The following is a 19,651-nucleotide window of genomic DNA, read 5'->3' as shown; positions in this document are numbered from 1 at the left end:
AGCAGAGGGTATGTGTAACCTCCCCCTCGCCAGATGGTATGTTCTAACGTTCCCCTTGGGTGGAAAATACGAAAATTCAGCCAGAATGCATGGGAAACAAGCGCTTGATCACAGTGAGAGTAACGTTTTAGGAAGAAAGAGGGTTAAGCGTGGTTTATGCTTGACGCATTTACTGTCCGCTTGGTGATGCGGCTCGCGGATGGAACGCGCTTCACAACTTGCAGCGTTTATGGTTCATGCGGCTTGTCTCTGCGGTGAGCCAGTATTCTCCCAAACTGTAGGGGGCAGCATGGAGCTCTACGGCATGCACCCAACACTACACCATAGTAGAAGTAGAAATTACTGTTGTTTACAACATGGCATTCCAGCATTTTTAACAGCGTCCTCGTCTTTTCCGACAGTGCGAGCTATTTCTCTCCAAGAATTATTAACATGTTGATCACGGTGATCTCTGAGAGCTGAATCATACAAATGTTTGTATTTACGAACCTCTGCCATACTAGTTCTTGCCAGTCCGCCATGTTTTTCCACGTTCGACCGTCCGCGTGGTTACAAAATTTCCTAGGTGCGCGGTGCGGAAATTTTGGGCAGTGCGGAGGCACGGTGGAGGGGTGTGGTTGTTAAAATGATGCAATTTTGCCGCGCGGACCTCGCGGACGCGTCAAGCATAAACCAACCTTTAAGGATAGGGTGAGGGGAAGGTTATAAATAGTGAAACGTTAAGGGTTAGGTGCGGTTAAATGAGCTGGTTCGGTGCCGCATCAGCGGACATCCCATTGCGTCAGTTTTACGCTGCATTGGGATCTGCAGTCAGAAAAGGGAAAACCCCCTTTTCGCACATAACGAAAAAGGGCACTTTTGGCGTCAGGGGTCTGAGGCGGAGGGTAGCTGACCAAGCGTTTGTTTTTGACGTGCTGGGAGTGAGAAAGTGTAGTTTTATTGTAAGATGTTTAGTCATCAAAACTTTTAACAATCTTTAAAGTAGATTATAACCCTACATTTAAAACACTTAATATATAGTTTTGGGAGAATAAAAATCTATTTAAAAATGTTCTGACACCTTTGCCTCACTGTTTCTTTTTAGCTATTTTTTGGTGCGATACGTTGTGTTCATGACGCGCTCTCAAGCCTAACCTGCCAGGAAAAGCTTTTCCCCCCTGAGGATTCCATCTGGTTTTGTTTATTGTCATTTAAACGTTTCAGATCAGTAAATAATGTTGAGAAAACCTCAGATTCACTTTTCAAATGGTGATTTAATTTACAGAGGGAACAAATTCATCCAAACCAGCCTGGTCCTGTGCCAGATGGTAACGGCGCCCCTCGTGAGGACTGGCTGTCTTGTAACTGCTTGTCTTTTCTGTCCGTGGGTAAGCTTTTAGGTGGATGTCTGAAGGTGGAGTGGCCTTGGAGTTGCTGCTGAAGCACCACACAAACAGACGGAGTCCAGACCTCCTCGTGTGGCCTAATCAGCGCCACTGGGTCAGACCAACCCTCAAAGGAGAAGAGATTCCTGACCTGCTTAAAGAAAGGCAACACCTATGTGAAGATTAGTCAGTAGAGTTCCTTTAAACCTCTAATTAACCCCATTAGTTAGTTATTTCACTCGCTACACTCATTCCTGATCGCTACCACCTGTAGGAATCCCTTCACTAGAACCTGTCTGACGACATGAAGGAGGGTAAAAGATCTCTAAAAGCAACACACCCTGCCCCACTTTAATCAAATTCACAAGGAAAATAAGTCAGAACATCTAAAGCCCTGCAGACCTCACCTAACTCAGGTCAAGGTCAGAGGTCAGGATTCAAGAAGAACATGTCACAAGTAAATAAACTTTCTGGAAGGTGACCGTCCCGTTTTATCTGGAGTCAAACAAGCATTAAAGCTATAGTCAGGCATGGTGGTGGCAGTGTGGTGGTCTGGGTCTGTTCTGCAGCTTCACAGCCTGAATCATCTGCTGACTTCATCGTGTGACGACTTCTGCCCTCTAGCAGAACACCCTGAAGTAGAACGTCTGACCTTTGACCTTAAACAGGCCATTCCAGCTGAGAAACCCTCCTATAGGGCTGAACTCAGACGCCTCCACAGGAATAACTTGTTACCAGTAATCATAACCAGTTAGTAGGTTTACTTTTCCACACAGGACCAGGTTGGTTTAGAGGGATTCGTTCCTCTGATAAACGAAATCATCATTTAAAAACGTCCCTCTCTGTTTTCTCGGGTTAAAGTTGGTTTTATTCTGAAAAACTAAAGAAATCAGCAAGGGGGCAAGCATGGTGATATCAGCAAGTTAGCTAGTTTAATTAGCTACCTGTCAGCTTAGCTAGCCTAATGCTAGGTAGTCTGAGTATTAATGGGGTAGTGAGCTAAGGGACATGAGCTTTATGGACGCATCACGTGTGATGGAAGGATTCCCGTTTGCCTGTAAAGTCTTAAGGTCAGTCACATCCAATAATATGTGTAATATTCTACCTTGTTTCTCTTAAAGTAGGCCCTGCGGCAGGCGGCGAAGCACTTCTCGCTGCAGAAACTCTTCAGCTCACTCCCCATGCTCAGAGAGTAGCGCTTGACGCCGACCTTCTGGCACCAGGCGCACATGATCTGCACAGTAGACGCGTCTTCGTCTGAGGACAGAAGAAAACACAAACCTCAAAGATGACGAAGAGGAGGTTGGTCTGAAATTGTTTCTTTCCATCAAATGGAGCAAAGTTGAAAAGAATCGACCCCTGGCTTAAAGGAAATGCTAAATAAAAGTGATATTTCATAGAAATGTTTACTAGAACAGAACATTTGGTTCATTTTTCTGCTGATTTCAGAGGGTAAACTTAGACTGTGGCTCATTATTTAGTTTTTTGTGAGAAAACAAATTTTTACTTTCCATTAATTGCAGCCTTGTTAAAATTGACCATTAGGGAGAACGTTTGTGGGTCACAGAAGCAAATCTGCAGCTGGCATCCATCCTTTACAGCTTATTAACAGTTCATTCTAATGAAATGCTGGAGCAGCTCAGCTTGGATCAGTCCCTCGGTGACAGCCACGTCTCCTCTGTGGTAAACTGTGACCGCCGACGATGAGCTTTTGGTGCCGGCGCTGCTGAAAGCGCCGATGTTCCCTCCAGTGTCTCCCAATTATCACATTAGCACAGCGAGCGAGTGTGGGGTGGGGTGCAGGCCCATTGGTTTTTCACCTCTTTATCACCGCTGGAAAGACTTTTCACCTCCTCTGGAGCTTAATGGAAGCATCAGATTGTAAAGATGAACTCACAATCAGGAGGAGAAACTCTCGAGGCAAAGTGGACCCAAACGGCACATTTCACATCCGTCCTTCCCCTCCGCTCTCTGGCGCTGTCTCTGTTTGTCTGAAGCCCTCCGCAGCAGAAGGAAAGGTTTCCTCCCGAGACGAACCGAGTTTATACGATGCTTAAAACAACAGACAGAAAACAGCTAAATAAAAATGATGGTTCCTTGACCCGCCGAGGAGCGTTTGCGTCTGCAGGAATAAATGATGCAGCCTACAAACGGGACGCCGCCGTGCTTTTCTGTACCTGCACCTCAAAGGGTCGCTGGTGGGCATGAATAATTCAGAGCCTGTGGGGACGGGAGACGGGGGAGGAAGAGTGGAAGGAGGTGTCGGCCGGGCGGTCGGTTGTTGCCAGGCTTTAAGTGGGACCGCGCCATCTGTTTCCCCGCCTGAGCTGGGCCGGTGAGGGCTCCTCTTGGGCGATGCCAAGGCAGCTCGCTCCCTCCGCCGGGGAGTAGCGGCCTCCTGCCCACAGCAGACATGAGGGATAATAAAACCCTCCGTCTGGCCGGAGAGCGCCGACGTCTCCTCTGAGAGTTGATGGGATGAGTTTGACACTTGGGCAGGTGGAGGTAAATAAGGCGTCCAGCGGGTAGGGAGCTCGTTAAAGCCCGCTGCAGACTTAGTTTTTGTCTCAAAGTGATTGAAAATCAGCAAGCTGGTTTTTATCTTCGCTGTTTTGAGATTAACCACAAATGAAACTATTTCCTATCTAAAATCAAATAAATATTTCTGGGCGGATGATTACATCGGACCCTTAATTGGTTCTTTTCACAAACAAGGACAAGTCTTAACCCTTAGTTGTCCCTCGTGCATTTTTTGCACAGGCGGTCACGTTTTCTTGAATGCTTTGGCTGTGCTAATGCAATTCCTTTTCATTTTTGCTCTGGTGTGTGTTTTTGGGGAAGTTTACCAAAAATAAAAGTCCCCCCCCCCCCCCCCCCCCAAGAAAAACAACAATGTATTAAAGTGCTGGCTTAACTTAAATTAATTATCTTTAAATTTAAATAAAGCAAAATGGATCATATTTACTAATAGAGCAATTACAGTGGATACACAAAGTAAATAATACAGAAATTGAAAGAGTGAATGAAATAAAATTTCTTGGCGTAACCATAGAAAAAGTTAAGTTGGAAACCGCATATTGACTCAATTAAAGCAAAGTTATCTAAATCATTAGCAGTTCTCTATCAAGTTAAAGAATTTTTAGATGAAAAAGCTTTATATCTTTTGTACTGTTCCTTAATTCTGCCGTATTGTGTTGAAGTGTGGGGAAATACCTACGAAACCCACTTAAAGCTTTTGTTTATAATTCAGAAGAGAACAATTCGACTTGTAAACAAAGCAGCTTGTAGAGAGCACACACACTTACTTTTTACTCGTTTAAAAGTATTAAAGCTAAGAGAATTAGTTACATTAAGAACTGCACAATGTGATGAATAATTTGATGCCAAAACAAATTCAGGATCTGTTCCAGATCAGAGAGAGTGTTTATGATCTCAGAGGGTATAAAATGTTTAGAAAGCCTAAAGTAAGAACTAAAATGAAACAACTTTGTGTTTCTTGCGTTGGGGTTGATGTGTGGAATAAATTAGACCAGGAGCAAAAAGATTGTTCAGCAATGGTAAAGTTTAAGGGTTTGTTTAAATCAAATGTGATTAAATATTATGAATCAGGTCAATGAAAAAATGCATAAAGTATAAAAGGTCATTATTTTTTATAAAGCAAGAATGGGGATTTGAATATATTCCCATACATTTCAAATATGATGTTAAAATTATGGAATCGGTATGCTATTGTAAAATTTTGCTTAAGTTCAAAGGGTTTGGGGGGTTGGGCTTATAAGCTCCTGCTTCTGCCTGCACCCATTCTTAGCAGTGTGTAAGTTGTGTGTTTGCTTGTAACCTGCAAATGTTTTTTTGTTGTACTATTGATTTTAATTTCTTATTAAACTTCTCAATAACTTCTCAAATGCATAGACAAAAAAGGAACACTGAGGTCCCTTAGACATTTTTTGTGCCATTGACTCCCATTCAAATGACATTTTTCAAACAAAGCTAAATATCACCATAATTTTTTATTCACTCCAACTGTGTTCCTGCAGCCACCAGGGACTGAAGTTGTTTTTACTTTTTTCCACCAAATGTCAAGGATTATCTCTAAATGGCAGGGCACTGCCGCGAGCCGGGGTGAGTACTCGCTCTCACAAACCATCTCTGAGTATGTTCGCAGGAGAGGGAGCGGCAGCTGCATCACATCAGCTGATTCAGCGGGTCTACTGCTAAAGGGGATGGTGAACACAGCTCGACGCCGGATGATTACTACCACTTGGTAGTGCCCAGCCCTCGCTCTAGCTCTCTTGGTTTCTCGTAATTAATCTCAGTGTATTTTGGGCTCTTGTACGTTTTTGGACCTTGTGTAATCTTTTGTATTTTTGGACTCACCCACCTCAGGCTCTCTGCTCATCCGGACTTACTCACTCGAACTCCATAGGACTCCTGGACTCCGCATTCAGCCACATTCATCATCCTCCTCCCCGACCGTCCCGCTCTCACTCTCAACCCTGCGCTCCCTCTCCAGCTCAGGATATCTGCCGTCTGGATCACCCCCGGCTCTCAACCTCCCCTCATTCCCCAAACCAAATCTAACCCTAACCCCCCAAAAAATAATTGGGTTTTTAATATTTTTATAGTGTTGATTTATTTTTTTGACAAAACATGGTGCTAAAGGGGTTAAATCTCAAAAACTCTAAAATATTTTACCATATTTGGTGAGGACTGAAGCTAAAGAAAGAATCTGTGTAAAAATTTTATGTCATTTTTATTATACCTTTTTACAAAATGCATTTTTTTTTGTGTGTGAAAGTCCCAAGTGTAGTTTTTTTTAAAGGTACCTCCAAGGGTTAATTAATTCCTTCACTTTATTATTAAAGGACTAAAGAGTCCTGCCCTTTCTGTACCTGCAGGGGGCTTGATCAGCGGCGGGGGGATCACGGGGACCATGATGGGCAGGCCGCCGTGCTCCTTGGTGCCGGGCGTGGAGGTGGACGCGGTGGCGGAGTGGTCTGTGACTCCGTTTCTGGATGCTGGCACACACAGGGAGCTGTTGGCTGCATCCGGGGAGCCTTCGCTGTTTTCTGATAAAGCCGAGATTTTTGGCAACGAGTTTTCTGGACAGAAAAAAATCAAGTAAAAGAAATTATTTGCAACCCAAACGATGCTGAAAGAGTATATATATAATAATAAGGAACTAAATCAGAATGTAAATGGCTACGTCTGTGAAATTTGGTTCCTACGAAAGCTGAAGAACATCCTGCAGCAGCTTCTATTGACTTGTATTTATTCTATTATTAGAATTGCGGTGTCACACCGGTTTGCCGGAGTTACCTTTGAGGACGGAGATGTGCTGGGGCATCTCTCCGATCTCCAGGTTGTCGGAGTCCCTCAGCTCCACCTTGTCGTAGCCGTACCAACCCAACAACTCGTTCATGGTGTTCTCTGCAAAACTCTGCAACACAAACAGAAGCTTGGGTTAAACTTCTCTACTAAAACGTGTCTAAAACCTGGAACACGATGCTAAACGTGTCATATAACAGCACATTTTATTCGTTGTCTGACTGGTTAGAAATCCTGCATCTACTAAAGTTAAGTGGCTTAATTTAAATTAGAGATCACCTGGGAATCTCTGGCTCACTGACTCTTCTCTGAGTCAGTTTGTCTGTAAAAACTAGCTTTTGATCAGTTTTATTTTCAGTAAAATAATAAATAACTAAATGCTGGATTTAGTTTTCGGGTCTCAGCTGCAGGACGTTTAGTTTAGAGATGAAACATTAAAAGTTTTGGGTCGGTACGTGGAGGTCTCTGAACGTCAGGAGCCCAGACCCGTCTCGTTCTCACAACTTCGTAATTCGCTGTTTCCCTCTAACTTCCAGCCATCGCTGCAGCAGATGTGAACATGAACACACAGGTCACTCCACGCAGGTGAAACATTAAAGTATGTCCTTTATAACAGCCGCTCTCGACACTTTCACTAAATGCTTCGATCAAAATAAAAACCAGAACCCGGCTAATGCACCAGGCCCATTATCTCCATACGTCGGCCAGCTGGAAGGTCCTCGGAAGCTTCTGCTCCGCGGTCCTGCTACTGTTTCGCTCGGGAACCTAGACGCTACACAGTTTGTTTCCTTAGAGGAAATGATTGTCGCCGTAACTGGTCGTTTTGTGGACCTGAGGTGTTCATCATCACCCAAAACTTCGTTCTCTGAGCTCATCTTCACTTGCATCTTCCTCTAAACCAGGGGTGTCAAATATGCAGCCCGCGAGTCGGATTTAACCCGCTTGCGGGCCGGATCCGGCCCGCGAGATGGTTGTGCAAACTTTATTTTCATACTTTACAATGTAGAGTGAAAATAAACGTATCTTTGTGAGCAAATTTTCTCTGTAACGAGTATAAATAAAACAAAGCTGCGCTCAAGGCTCACACAAGAACTTGAATCCCATCCTGAAGTTGGCCGCCACTCAGGATGTGACTTCTGATGTTGATGTGCCGGTGAAAGCTAAAAGATGTAAAGTAAAATGAGTCGAATATACTTTAAGTGCTGCATGAAACTGATCTAGCCATGTGACCTGTAAGCTCTTTGAATCACTAAGGAATGTTTTTTTTATTTATTGATTTATTTTTTTCACATTTTCAAGTGTACTTCAGGTGTTGTACTTGTACTATTTTGGGTACACTGTCCTCAGGCTCCAGCCTTGTTTTATATTGATTGTATTAAAACAAAGAAAACAATCTGAAGTTGGTTTTAATTTACCGGTCCGGCCCACTTGGGACTAGATTTCCCTCAATGTGGCCCCTGAGCTAAAATGAGTTTGACACCCCTGATCTAAACAAAACTGATGGAAAACAGACTCCAGCACTTCTTCTCAGATGAAATCAGAAATCCTTTTCTTGTCTAAAAACCGGTTCACATGACAGGATTTTAAACTTGCTACATAACATCCGGCGCCTCAGGGGGGGAAAGCAGTGCGCTACCAACACTATCTATAGTGGGGACGGTGTGCTGCGGACCTCTACTCAGGACGTTGTGGATCAGTGGACAGAATACTTCAAAGACCTCCTCAATCCCACTGACACGTCTTCCAGTGAGGAAGCAGAGTCTGGGGACTTTGAGTTGGCCTCTCAAATCTCTGGTGCTGAGGTGGTTAAAAAGCTCCCCTGTGGCAAGGCGCAGGGGGTGGACGAGATCTGCCCGGAGTTCGTTAAGGCTCTGGATGTTGTGGGGCTGTGTTGGCTGACGTGGATCTGCAATATCGCGTGGACATCAGGGGCAGTCCCACTAGATTGGCAGACCAGGGTGGTGGTCCCCTTATTTAAAAAGGGGGACTGCAGGGTGTGTTCCAACTACAGGGGGATCACACTCCTGAGCCTTCCTGGTAAGGTCTATTCAGGGGTTCTGGAGAGGAGGGTCCGTCGAATTGTTGAACCTCAGATTCAGGAGGAGCAATGTGGTTTTCGTCCTGGCCGTGGAACACTGGACCAGCTCTATACCCTTAGGGGGATCCTGGAGGGTGCGTGGGAATTTGCCCAACCAGTCTACTTGTGTTTTGTGGATTTGGAGAAGGCGTTTGACCGCTTCCCTCAGGGGGCCCTGTGGGGGGTACTCCGGGAGTATGGGGTACAAGGCCCTCTGATACGGGCTGTTAGGTCCCTGCATGACCGGTGTCAGAGCTTGGTCCACATTGCCGGTAGTAAGTCGGGCTCATTCCCAGTGAGAGTTGGACTCCGCCAAGGCTGCTCTTTGTCACCGATTCAGTTCATAACCTTTATGGACAGGATTTCCAGGTGCAGCCAAGGTGTGGAGGGCATCTCTTTTGGTGGCCTGAGGGTCAGGTCTCTGCTTTTTGCAGATGATGTGGTCATGTTGGCTTCATCAGAACGTGATCTTAAGCTTTTGCTCGAGCGGTTCGCAGCCAAGTGTGAAGCAGCTGGGATGAGAATCAGCTCCTCTAAAGCTGAGACCATGGTCTTGATTCGGAAAAGGGTAGAATGCTTCTCCGGGTCAGGGATGAGGTCCTGCCCCAAGTGGAGGAGTTTAAGTATCTCGGGGTCTTGTTCACGAGTGAGGGAAGCTGGAGCGTGAGATCGACAGGCGGATTGGTGCTGCATCTGCAGTGATGCGGGCGTTGTACCGGTCTGTCGTGGTGAAGAGAGCTGAGTCAGGTGGTGAAGCTCTCGATTTACCAGTCGATCTACGTTCCTACCCTCACCTATGGTCATGAGCTTTGGGTAGTGACCGAAAGAACGAGATCGCGGATACAAGCGGCTGAAATTAGTTTTCTCTGAAGAGTGGCTGGGCTCTCCCTTAGAGGTAGGGTGAGATGCTCAGTCGTTTGGGAGGGGCTCGGAGTAGACCCGCTGCTCCTCCACATCGAGAGGAGCCAGTTGAGGTGGCTCGGGCATCTGGTCAGGATGCCTCCTGGATGCCTCCCTGGTGAGGTTTTCCGGGCACGTCCAACCGGGAGGAGACCTAAAGGTAGACCCAGGACATGGTGGAGGGACTATGTCTGTCACCTGGCCAGGGAACGCCTTGGGATTCCCCCGGAGGAGCTGGCCCAAGTGGCTGGGGAGAGGGAAGTCACGGCCTCTCTGCTTAGGTTACTTCTCCCGTGACCCGACTCCGGGTAAGCGGATGAAAATCGATGGATGGATGGATGGATGGACGGACGGACGGATGGACGGACGGACATAACATGTGGTGATGAAAACAGATGTGTTTGGTCCTACAGCGTGTGATGTGGCCCACGTGGTAAAAAATACAAACTACACATGAACCGATGTCACACATCGACCTTCCTCGGTCAGACAGGAAATCTCACAAAACCAAACCACACATGGAAGGAATATCTGAAAATATTATCTTTAGAGCCATCATGGTCTTCTGTCTGTTGCCAGAATGAAGAATCGGGTCAACGCTCTGCATTTGTGTGAACCGGGCCTTAGACAACAGAAAATACGATGAATCTAATCCTTAAAAAGTCCTGATTTGACTGAAAATGTGACAAAAGTATAATATGACCAAACAAAGACGATGAAAGCAGTTCTTGGTAAAAGAGGGAGATCTTTCTGAGTTCTCCAGCTCTTTAAAAGGGCAGAAGCTTCCGTGTCTGCAGACAGCAGGTTAGGCCCAGTTGTCAGCCGACTTTCAAACCACAAGACCTCACACATAACCATAAAACACCATGGGTATCCCAGGTGCGGTCCTAGTGTGGTTTCCAGCAACAGGGCGCACCCCTACGACTGTCAGAAGGTCGGGTCAAAACCAGCACAGAACCGGACCTCCGGGGCTAATGTCACTGATAACGATCGGATGCAGGGAGGAGACAAACTCCATCAGGCTGATGCAGAAGGACCTCTCTGCTTTTCAGAGACAGCTTCATCAACCCAGTGGACCGGTTTCTAAACATTTGAGAGAAAATATCAGGATGTGCTGCTCTCGGATCAGTTTGCTTTGTTCCCACAGAACAGAATAAAACCTTCGTTTGAAGGCTGAGACGGTTTTATTGATGAGGAATGGCAGGAGATATTGATCTCTTTGGTATAAAACCCCTAGAGGTGGTCAGTGGTGAGACCAAGGCGCACCTTGTTGTGTCTGCAGAGCGAAAATCCCACAAACGTCTTCACGGTCTGCTCGGTGAGTTAAGCCAATCCAAACATTCTGATGTTTGGTTTGTGAAAGGATGTTGGAGGCAGCTGTTAATGAGGGTGGCAGATGTTTGCAGATGTAACGACGCTCATGCTGGAACAGCGGTGAGTGACAGCGATGCTCTCTCTGCCTGAAGCTTCCTGGGAGTCAGATTCCTCTCCTGGTTGCGACAGACACAAATATAACTCCGATGTCACTCACCGAGAAGCTTTAGTAGATTATACTTTTTTAACTCGGTCGGTTTCCGCTGCAGTTAATCAACCGAGCGCGGTGATGGGGATGACTCTTAACTACGACACCAGATTTTAACTCTTGTGTCTGCAAAACCGGCTGAAATACTCGTTTTGGGGTTTGCTAAAGTCAGACAGCTGCTATGAACACTGCTTGGTGGTCAAGGAGGTATTTTACTAGTTAATCCCAATAAAAAGACTCAGCTGCTTCCACAGTCTAGTTCAACGTCTGTAAAAATGACAAAAATAAAGCCTTTTCAACAAAAGGTGCTCTGCTAATAAACAACAAAAACATCACAGCAGAGCAGAGCGATGGGGAACGGTGGTGAAAGGGTTGACCACAGGTGCAGAAATGAGTCCAAGAGTGAAGGTGAAACCCTGAGAGGAGGAGAAAACCCTCCTTTTGAAGGGAGGAGTTGGAGCAGAACGTGGGGCTGAGTGTTCTCCCGGAGTGAAGCGGATCTGAGCTGGAAACCGAACGGGGAAGACAAAAACATAGCATCTCTGTCTCCCATTTCCTTCCTACCATCCTGTCCTCGGTGTCACCCGACTACCTTCAGAGAGTAGGAGTGTTATTAAGAGAGCAATTTAATCCAGGTTGGCAGCTCATCAAAGGTGGTGTTGGCCGGGGAGGAACCGGCATGGGGGCAGCTACAGATGTCTATATGCTCCTCCGGAGGTTCAGGTCGCTCCTTAAACATGGTCGTTATCACATTCAATTCAGTTCAAGTTTATTTATAAAGCGCCAAATCACGACAAGAGTTGTCTCAAGGCACTTCACACAGAAAGCATTCCAATTCAGGTCAGGTCATTAAGCCAATCAGTAAAAAGTTTCCTTTATAAGCAAACCAGCAGGTTGCATCGAGTCACTGACTAGTGTCAGAGTCTTTACAGCAATCCTCATACTAAGCAAGCATGCAGCGACAGTGGAGAGGAAAACTCCCTTTTTAACAGGAAGAAACCTCCAGAGGATCCTGGCTCAGTATAAGCAGCCATCCTCCACGACTCACTGGGAATGGAGAAGACAGAGCAAACACACACACACACGCACGCACGCACACGCACGTACGCACACACACACACACACACACACACGCATGCACGCACACACACAAGTAGTGTATCTATGGTTACATTGTGATTTCTTAGTAAATATTCTATTTGGTGAGAGATAAACTTTATTGTATTTATCCTAGTGGATCTATAATTAAACGGGTAAACTAGTAGTAGCACATCCAACGCCAAAGAGAGTAAAAAGTTATTATCAGAAGAGGGAGAATGTTTAAATGGTTAGCAGCAGTGTTCAAGCCGATGGCCCGCTCCATGAGGCCACCACAGCTTCAGAAATGACTCTAAAGCCAGAAGATTCTAACAAACGTTCAGGTTTTTCAACTAAATACCCACTAGATTCAACCCAACTTTATTCATATGACTCTAAACACGATGAGAACACAGCTGGGACATCTGTTATGAAACAGCAGAATAAAGAAAGTGGCTAAAATTGGATTACAGGAAGACACGTCTGAATCATGATAGGACAGCAAGCCACATGTCAGGTCTCAGGAAGTTCAAATGACTCAAATATTTTACTTAACAAAATTGTTTTAAAAGAACAGAATGAAGAAGATCCGGCTGCTTGAACAAAAACATAAAGAAACCAGGAATGGTGCTGGACTTGAGCTTGGGTGTTAAAGGGTCATAAAATGACTCAAATCACGCAAAGATGAACCTAAAGCAGCGCGCGTTTTACCGAACACGCTTATTTACGTACGAGGTCGTTCGCAGTGGAAATCAGCTGCTGGGCTAACAGCAGGAATTTCATTATGAGAATAACTACTAAAGGTTACAAAGCTGAAATCCTTTAAAGCATGTCTGATCAGAACTAATCTGTCTCCAAACTGAAGCTGCGACGGTGAACAGAAAAGGCCCAAATCTGAATGTTTGTGGTTAAAAACAAGGCCCTGAAGCTTTAACGATGTTTAAAATCTACCAACAGTTTTCACTGTTACAGGTGAGGTTTAGTCTGATGGACATCGTTCCCGAGGCTGGATGAAGGTTTCTGGATCAGTGGAATCCAGAAGTTTGGATTACCAAACGACAACGATTGGTTTTCCTCCAGTCAGACCCAAACACCACCAGCAGGGACGGTGATGTTGGAAAAGCAAAGCCTGTGGTTAGAAACCAGATCAGGTCACAGGACACTGTGATAAAATTCCCAAATCCACAAGCCAACTTTCCCTAGGCTTCCTCCCGTTTTCCACTCCCCCGCTGCCTCCTTTGTTTATGTTTATGTTTATTTATTTGGCAGACGCTTTTATCCGAAGCGACGTACAATTTATACCCTATAGGGCATGTTGTGATCTGTGGGGGAAACCGGAGTACCCGCAGGAAACCCACGCATGCATGGGGAGAACACGCAACTCCACGCAGAAAGGCTGCAGCCGAGTTTCGAACCTGCAACCTTCTTGCTGCGAGGCAACAGTGCTAACAACTGCGCCACCATGCAGCCTTTGCTCTCAGTCCCCTCCACTTTCCCTTGATATCCGATCCAGCCGAGACGCTCCGGTTACAGTTTTTACAGCTTTAGCCGGACCAGAGGCGTTGGCATTCCTTTCTCTCCTCGTTTGTGAGCCCATCTCCGATCCCGTCCATGCCCACTCCTCCTCCTCCTCCTGGATTACTCACCGAGGGCTTGTTTTACCTCAGACTGAGGATCCCTCACAAGGGTGCGTTGTTCGTCCGTGTTTTCATCTCTAAATTTATCCTGAAATGAATCAGCACACGCTGTCTGAGCGGCACTGGGGATGTAGTTTCATATAAAAACAATTAAGAACCTGATTTGGTTTTATTTAAATGCACTAATGTGGTTCTGTGTGAAGATTTAAAGCGTCCAGGAGGTTTTCTATTCAATCTTTAACCTCAGTAAGCATCAAACAGAGATGAAAAACATAAATAAGACATTAGGGTGAAGGCTAACTCCTGGAATAAAATGGCCCTAATGCAGATCTAGGCCACGTTGTTTGTAATGCAGAAGAAAAAAGGCCCAATTCTGACTTGTTGGGCTCAGATGCGACCCATATCTGACTTCCTGTGGTCCTAGACTGGATCCATGTCTGATTATTAAATGTAAATAATCAAAACAAGCTTCACTTCATCACTCAGTCAGAATGATATTAGCTCTGACAAGTTCAGCGTCCATGTCTACGTCCATAAGCACAACGTGCTGCTCGTGACGCCTCTTCAGGGCCGTGGACGGCTCAGACTGCAGTCTGATGGACAGGGTCACAAAGGAAACTAAATTCATCCTGATGGAGGATCCCAGGTGATGTCATCAGGTGTGAAGGAAGCATAGAAGCTGAGAAACCAAACGCCTGAACTTGTGATGTTTACTGAGTTTACATCTTAATTCTGACCCTTCTGTGGTTTGATGTTATTGTGACGTAAATGCGACTCGTCTACGGCCCTGAAGCGCGTCAGAGCGTGCGCATCAGGGCCAAGTCCAACTAGATCAACACGAAGGATTGAAACAAGCTTACTGTTTATCAAGCTGCGTCTCACCTCCTCTGGAGCAGATTTGTCTCACACATCAATGTAAAGGTCAGATGAATCAGGTGTGCATCTGATTCAGGACCGTTTAGATAGACGGTCAGCATAGACGTGTAAAACAACCCTAAACACATCAAAGAAAGTGAATATAACCTGAACGCACGACAAAAAGCAGCTTGGGTGTTTGATGCAGCTCCAGTCAAAGCAGTTTAAAGTGTTTCCATGCCCTTTCCGGTACGGACAGTGCCAAACTGCTGCCAGTTTCATTCTCATTTCTTCAGTTTCGGCTTCAAAGTTTCCAGAAATCTGTTAAATTGATCCCCACGAGTTTTTCTCTGGACTTCGCTGCATCTTCATGCCCCTTTAGATCAATAACAGAGTGGTTTTTAATTGTTTATTACCTATAAACACAAAGAACTCTTAAACTCAACAAATATTTGTGTGGACTCATCGTAAACTTGGCCCTTTATCCTCAAACACTTCTTTAGCTGAACCTATGCCATTTGGGAGACATTTTAGTACCAAAGACCTGACACAGTCTGTTAATTCAGCCTGATTTATAAAAGAAAACCATCAGAATGCCGGTAAATTAGAAGTCAGCCTGCAAAGACCTGAGAGAATCATCATTTGTTCCCTGAAGCATCATTAAACAGCTCTTAATTAGCTCCACCAGATATTTTTACACAGGCGAGGGAAAAATTACACAGAAACTTCACAAATGAAAGAAATATTCTAAAAATCAGGACCAACCTGATGACAAATTACATGGCTTCCATCAAAAGAGATGTTTAACTGACGTGTCACCTCTTATTATAAAAGATGTCAATTCGCTGAATCCTGGTCTGTGTCATAAATCTTTCATCTAACAGCGAAAAAACAGACCTGCAAATAAAACATCTTCTCTGAATGACGACTGGCACGGTGCAATTACTCCACGATGAATTATTATCAGACACAGCTTGTTTTATTCTTTATTTATGTTTTATTCTTTGTTTACTTATTTATCCCTGATAAATTTATCATTTACCGTTTATAGAATCCAGCCTGATAAATAAGCAAAAGGGATTTTTTTATCTATTTGAAGATTTTCTCTATTTTAGTAGATTAACTTCTAAAAATATACAATAATAACATTTATTCACAAAGGGACCCCCCCCCCCCCCCCCCCCCCCCCAGTTCAACACTCACCTCCCTCTCTCTCACATCAGGACCAAAATGAATGAATAAGTAAATAAATAAAGAAGATTTATTCTACTTCATTTCCCCTCAAAACTCAGATTAATCCATAATGTTTTAATTCTCACCATAAAGAGGCTAAAGCAGGTTTTTAGGTTGGGAAAACTCCACTGAGACTGAAGGCATGCACCTGCAGCTTGATGCACTAAATGTGATTTAGTGCTATTGAAAGCATCTTTGAACTATTAATGACAAAAAAGAGCCTAAATATGAAGAAATGCACATTATTTAGGCATTAATAGTTGAAAACGACACACACACACACACACACACACACACACACACACACACACACACATACGCGCGCGCGCGCGCGCGGCTTTAATTCCAGAGGTTGGTTTGCAGCCAGCACCTTAAAAATCACAAATCCTGTCGTTATTCTCTGATCACCTACACACACATCCATCCCCCAAATGATAGAAATAAATAAAGAACAACACACACCGGCTGCTTCTGCGTCTCCAGTCAAATGTATACAAACAATGAGGAGATGCAGACAAAGCAGGCTGCCTCACACACACGAGCGCGCGCGCGCGCGCACACACACACACCCACAGAGGAAGACTTTCATTCTCCACAATGAACCGCACGGAGCTCAAATATCACAAAAATACCACCAACAGAAACAACGCGCGGCGGGAGATGAACGCGGAGGAAACGGACACAATGTGCTGCGTAAAAAGCTCCCAGGCGCACATCTGGATCACGCCTCTGGGCAGCTGGTCAACACACACACACGCACGCGCATACACACACACACACCGAGTCTTCCCCCCATTGATTTCCTAATTATGCGCACCGGCGGCGCTCCCCGCTCCCCGGTAACTAGTATTAATAGTAATACGCACTGTTGACGCCTTCACTGACGCACCGGATTTTCCACTAACTCTGTCATGAAAGGCAGCGCACAGCAAGAGGGATTTTGTTTAACTTCCTAACGCATCCTCTGGGCGCCGCAGAGCCTGGTCATTAAGATAATAAATGAAAGTTTTGGTTTCCAAGCTGCCAGATGCAGTTAGAGACCGTCACCAGTCCTGCTCCAACACGCACGCATGCACGCTCACAATCGCTCCACGCGTAATCACGCAGCTGGACACGGAGCCTCTTTACCTTCATCTCCTCATTTATCTCCCGTTTCACCGGGTGAGCTGGTTTGCGGCTTCTCTTGCTTTCCGGAGGTCTGCCCTCTTTTTCCATCTCTGCCATGTTTTCTCTGTGATACTTCTGTCAATGTTTGCGGTGAGGAGGGGAGAGGTGGGGGTGAGGGGAGAGGCAGCTGTTTACAGCCGCCTCACCGCGGGGGTCTCGCAGCTTTTCAGCGGCCCGTGTGAAGCCGGTGATGCCGCCGAGGGCTCGCGGTGCCCGGCAGAGTCAGCCATCTTCTGCCCCTATCCTCCGCGGTCCGTGCGCCAGTGGTGAGCCGCCTCTGTGAGTCAACGGAGAGGTTGAGTGAGGGGAGAAAGCGAGACAGGGGGAGGGGCGTCCGCTGAAACATTATATGACGCGCTGACGATCAGAGGATTTTCTTCTCAGTTTCCCGCGAAGCGCTTCCTCCGCTCGGCGCTGCCGCGTCACCGCGCGCGCGGCGAACAGGTGCCGCGTCAGGACACGCCGCAGACCTTACAGTAAAAATTAGGTTCAGGGGCACTTTCTGGACTTCCACATCCTGAACATCTGGGACAAGCCAGACTCAAAGCGCCAGGAAGCTTCAGGTGGACAGCCAGGTGTCCCACCAGTGGGAATGTGTGTGTTTGCACCGTAGTGTAAAGCGCTTTGGAGTCCTCTGACTCAGGTGCAGGTCATGTATCATTGCTGGTCCTGTTCAAATCATCCCTGGACTTGGAATGATACATGAACTCGGAAATAAATGAATAAAATCAGGAAATGGTGCAAATTCTGTTTGTGATCTGGAGTTTTTTAACATCCAAACTCAAAACCGTGAGCTGCTCTAACACCTCTCGAGTTTGAGTTACTTACACTTTGGTCAATAAAAGTGGTTTTAAATGAACTAAAAACTCACTTTGTTGATTGATTTGGCTGATTTAGTGATTAATGAGTTCATGTTTTAGTTTTTGCATCACTTTGGTCATCTAAGGTTAAACAAATAATACTTATTCTGATGTTTAAATGACAATTAGCTACGTGTTTGTTTTATAAACTTAAACACATTTGCAATGAGTCATGCTTAAAGTAAGTTTAATTTAATTTTTTTCATCCTTTTGCATACAAACTTTGCACTGAAAACACCAGATCTGTTTCCATCTATCAAACACATAAAATCTGAGTCACATCTGAGCTCAGTGTGATGCATTCTGACGTGATTTCAAGCAATATTTCATGTTCTTCTAATGTGAATGAAATCTGCATGTGTGTGTGTGGGAACCAGATCATTTCTCCTTTGTGTGAGTTCATCTGCTTCATCCGCAGCACTCTGAATCCCAAAGAGGCATTCCTCTAAGATCCGGACGAGGCTGCTCGTGGCAAAGTGACACCCACTTGAGCCGGAAAATCAGCAGGAACGGGAGCGGTGAACCGTGATGCCGGGTCAGGCTGGGACGACTTGAGCTGCAGCTCCTGAATCACAAGCTTCTTTCTTCAGGCTGCAGCAGCTTCATTTGGAATGATTCAACTGTGGCCCTTCAGTCTGGTGTTCAAATGCAGGCAAATAGGAGTAAATTACACTTTTGTTTACACCGTGATGTAATATTGTGTCATAAAGCTGAAATAACAACACACAAACATCATCGTTTTTTTCTCTAAAAGTGATGACAAAACCTTTGTTTCTAGTCATGTTACTCTGAGATTAAATGGATCTCAGATTTCCTGAGTCATGATCATGAATGTCCAGTTCTGTGTCCGTGTCAGTGGGAGATGTTGTGCAATCCGTCCTTGAAAAACTCCCTCTGATCACTGAAATAAGACTTACTTAACAGCACAAGAATTAAAAAAAATGAGAGTTTGATTTAATATTTGATAGAGATTTTCCCTTATTTAATATCTAGACATTTAATTTTTATATCAGAAAATGTAAACATACAGTTAGACGGTTATTTTAGTCTTCCTATGTTTGCTGCATTAAAAGTTATCTAAACAACCAGTTTATTAACACAACTGACCAGTAACACTGTTTGGTTTCAACACTATTTAATGTGTTCTTGTGACTTTAAAAAACAAAACAAAAAACTCTTTAAACTTTAAACAAAGATAAAACTACTTATTCAGTTACATATGTTCCATAATGCCCAGAAATACAAACACAGCTCATGTTTTAATGCAATTAATTATGAGACAATAGATTATGTGCATCTTGAAGATATATTGAACAGCTTATATTATGCTGGTTTTTGTTATCATAGGCCACATAATAATTGACATAAATTACTTATTAGTTCCTTTAATCTTGCTGTAGTAATTTTTATCCATCCATCCATTTTCTGAACCCGTTTTGTCCACGCGGGGTCGCGGGGGGGCACCTGGTGCCTATCTCCAGCGGTCAATGGGCAATCAGGCGGGGTACACCCTGGACAGAGAGCCAGTCCATCGCAGGGCAACACAGAGACACACAGGACAAACAATCATGCACACACACACTCACACCTAAGGACAATTTGGACAGACCAATCAACCTAACAGTCATGAG

General features: G+C 45.0%; 1 protein-coding gene across 1 annotated transcript in view; it reads right to left on the bottom strand.

Annotated features, from left to right (window-relative positions):
- sobpa (sine oculis binding protein homolog (Drosophila) a) overlaps positions 1 to 19,651 on the bottom strand; it is a 98,942-nt gene that overhangs the window by 24,990 nt on the left and 54,301 nt on the right. The window contains exons 3-6 of the mRNA XM_070547093.1: positions 17,122 to 18,655; positions 6,684 to 6,804; positions 6,257 to 6,466; positions 2,470 to 2,621 (exon numbers count right to left, since the gene is read on the bottom strand). Coding sequence (XP_070403194.1) covers positions 2,470 to 2,621; positions 6,257 to 6,466; positions 6,684 to 6,804; positions 17,122 to 17,217 — 579 coding nt within the window. The 5' untranslated portion in view covers positions 17,218 to 18,655. The remainder of the gene's footprint in view (positions 1 to 2,469; positions 2,622 to 6,256; positions 6,467 to 6,683; positions 6,805 to 17,121; positions 18,656 to 19,651) is intronic.

This window comes from Nothobranchius furzeri, chromosome 18, assembly GCF_043380555.1.
Source record: "Nothobranchius furzeri strain GRZ-AD chromosome 18, NfurGRZ-RIMD1, whole genome shotgun sequence".
NCBI lineage: Eukaryota > Metazoa > Chordata > Actinopteri > Cyprinodontiformes > Nothobranchiidae > Nothobranchius > Nothobranchius furzeri.
Note: the sequence above shows the minus strand (reverse complement) of the source record. Positions and strands in the feature narration are given on the sequence as shown.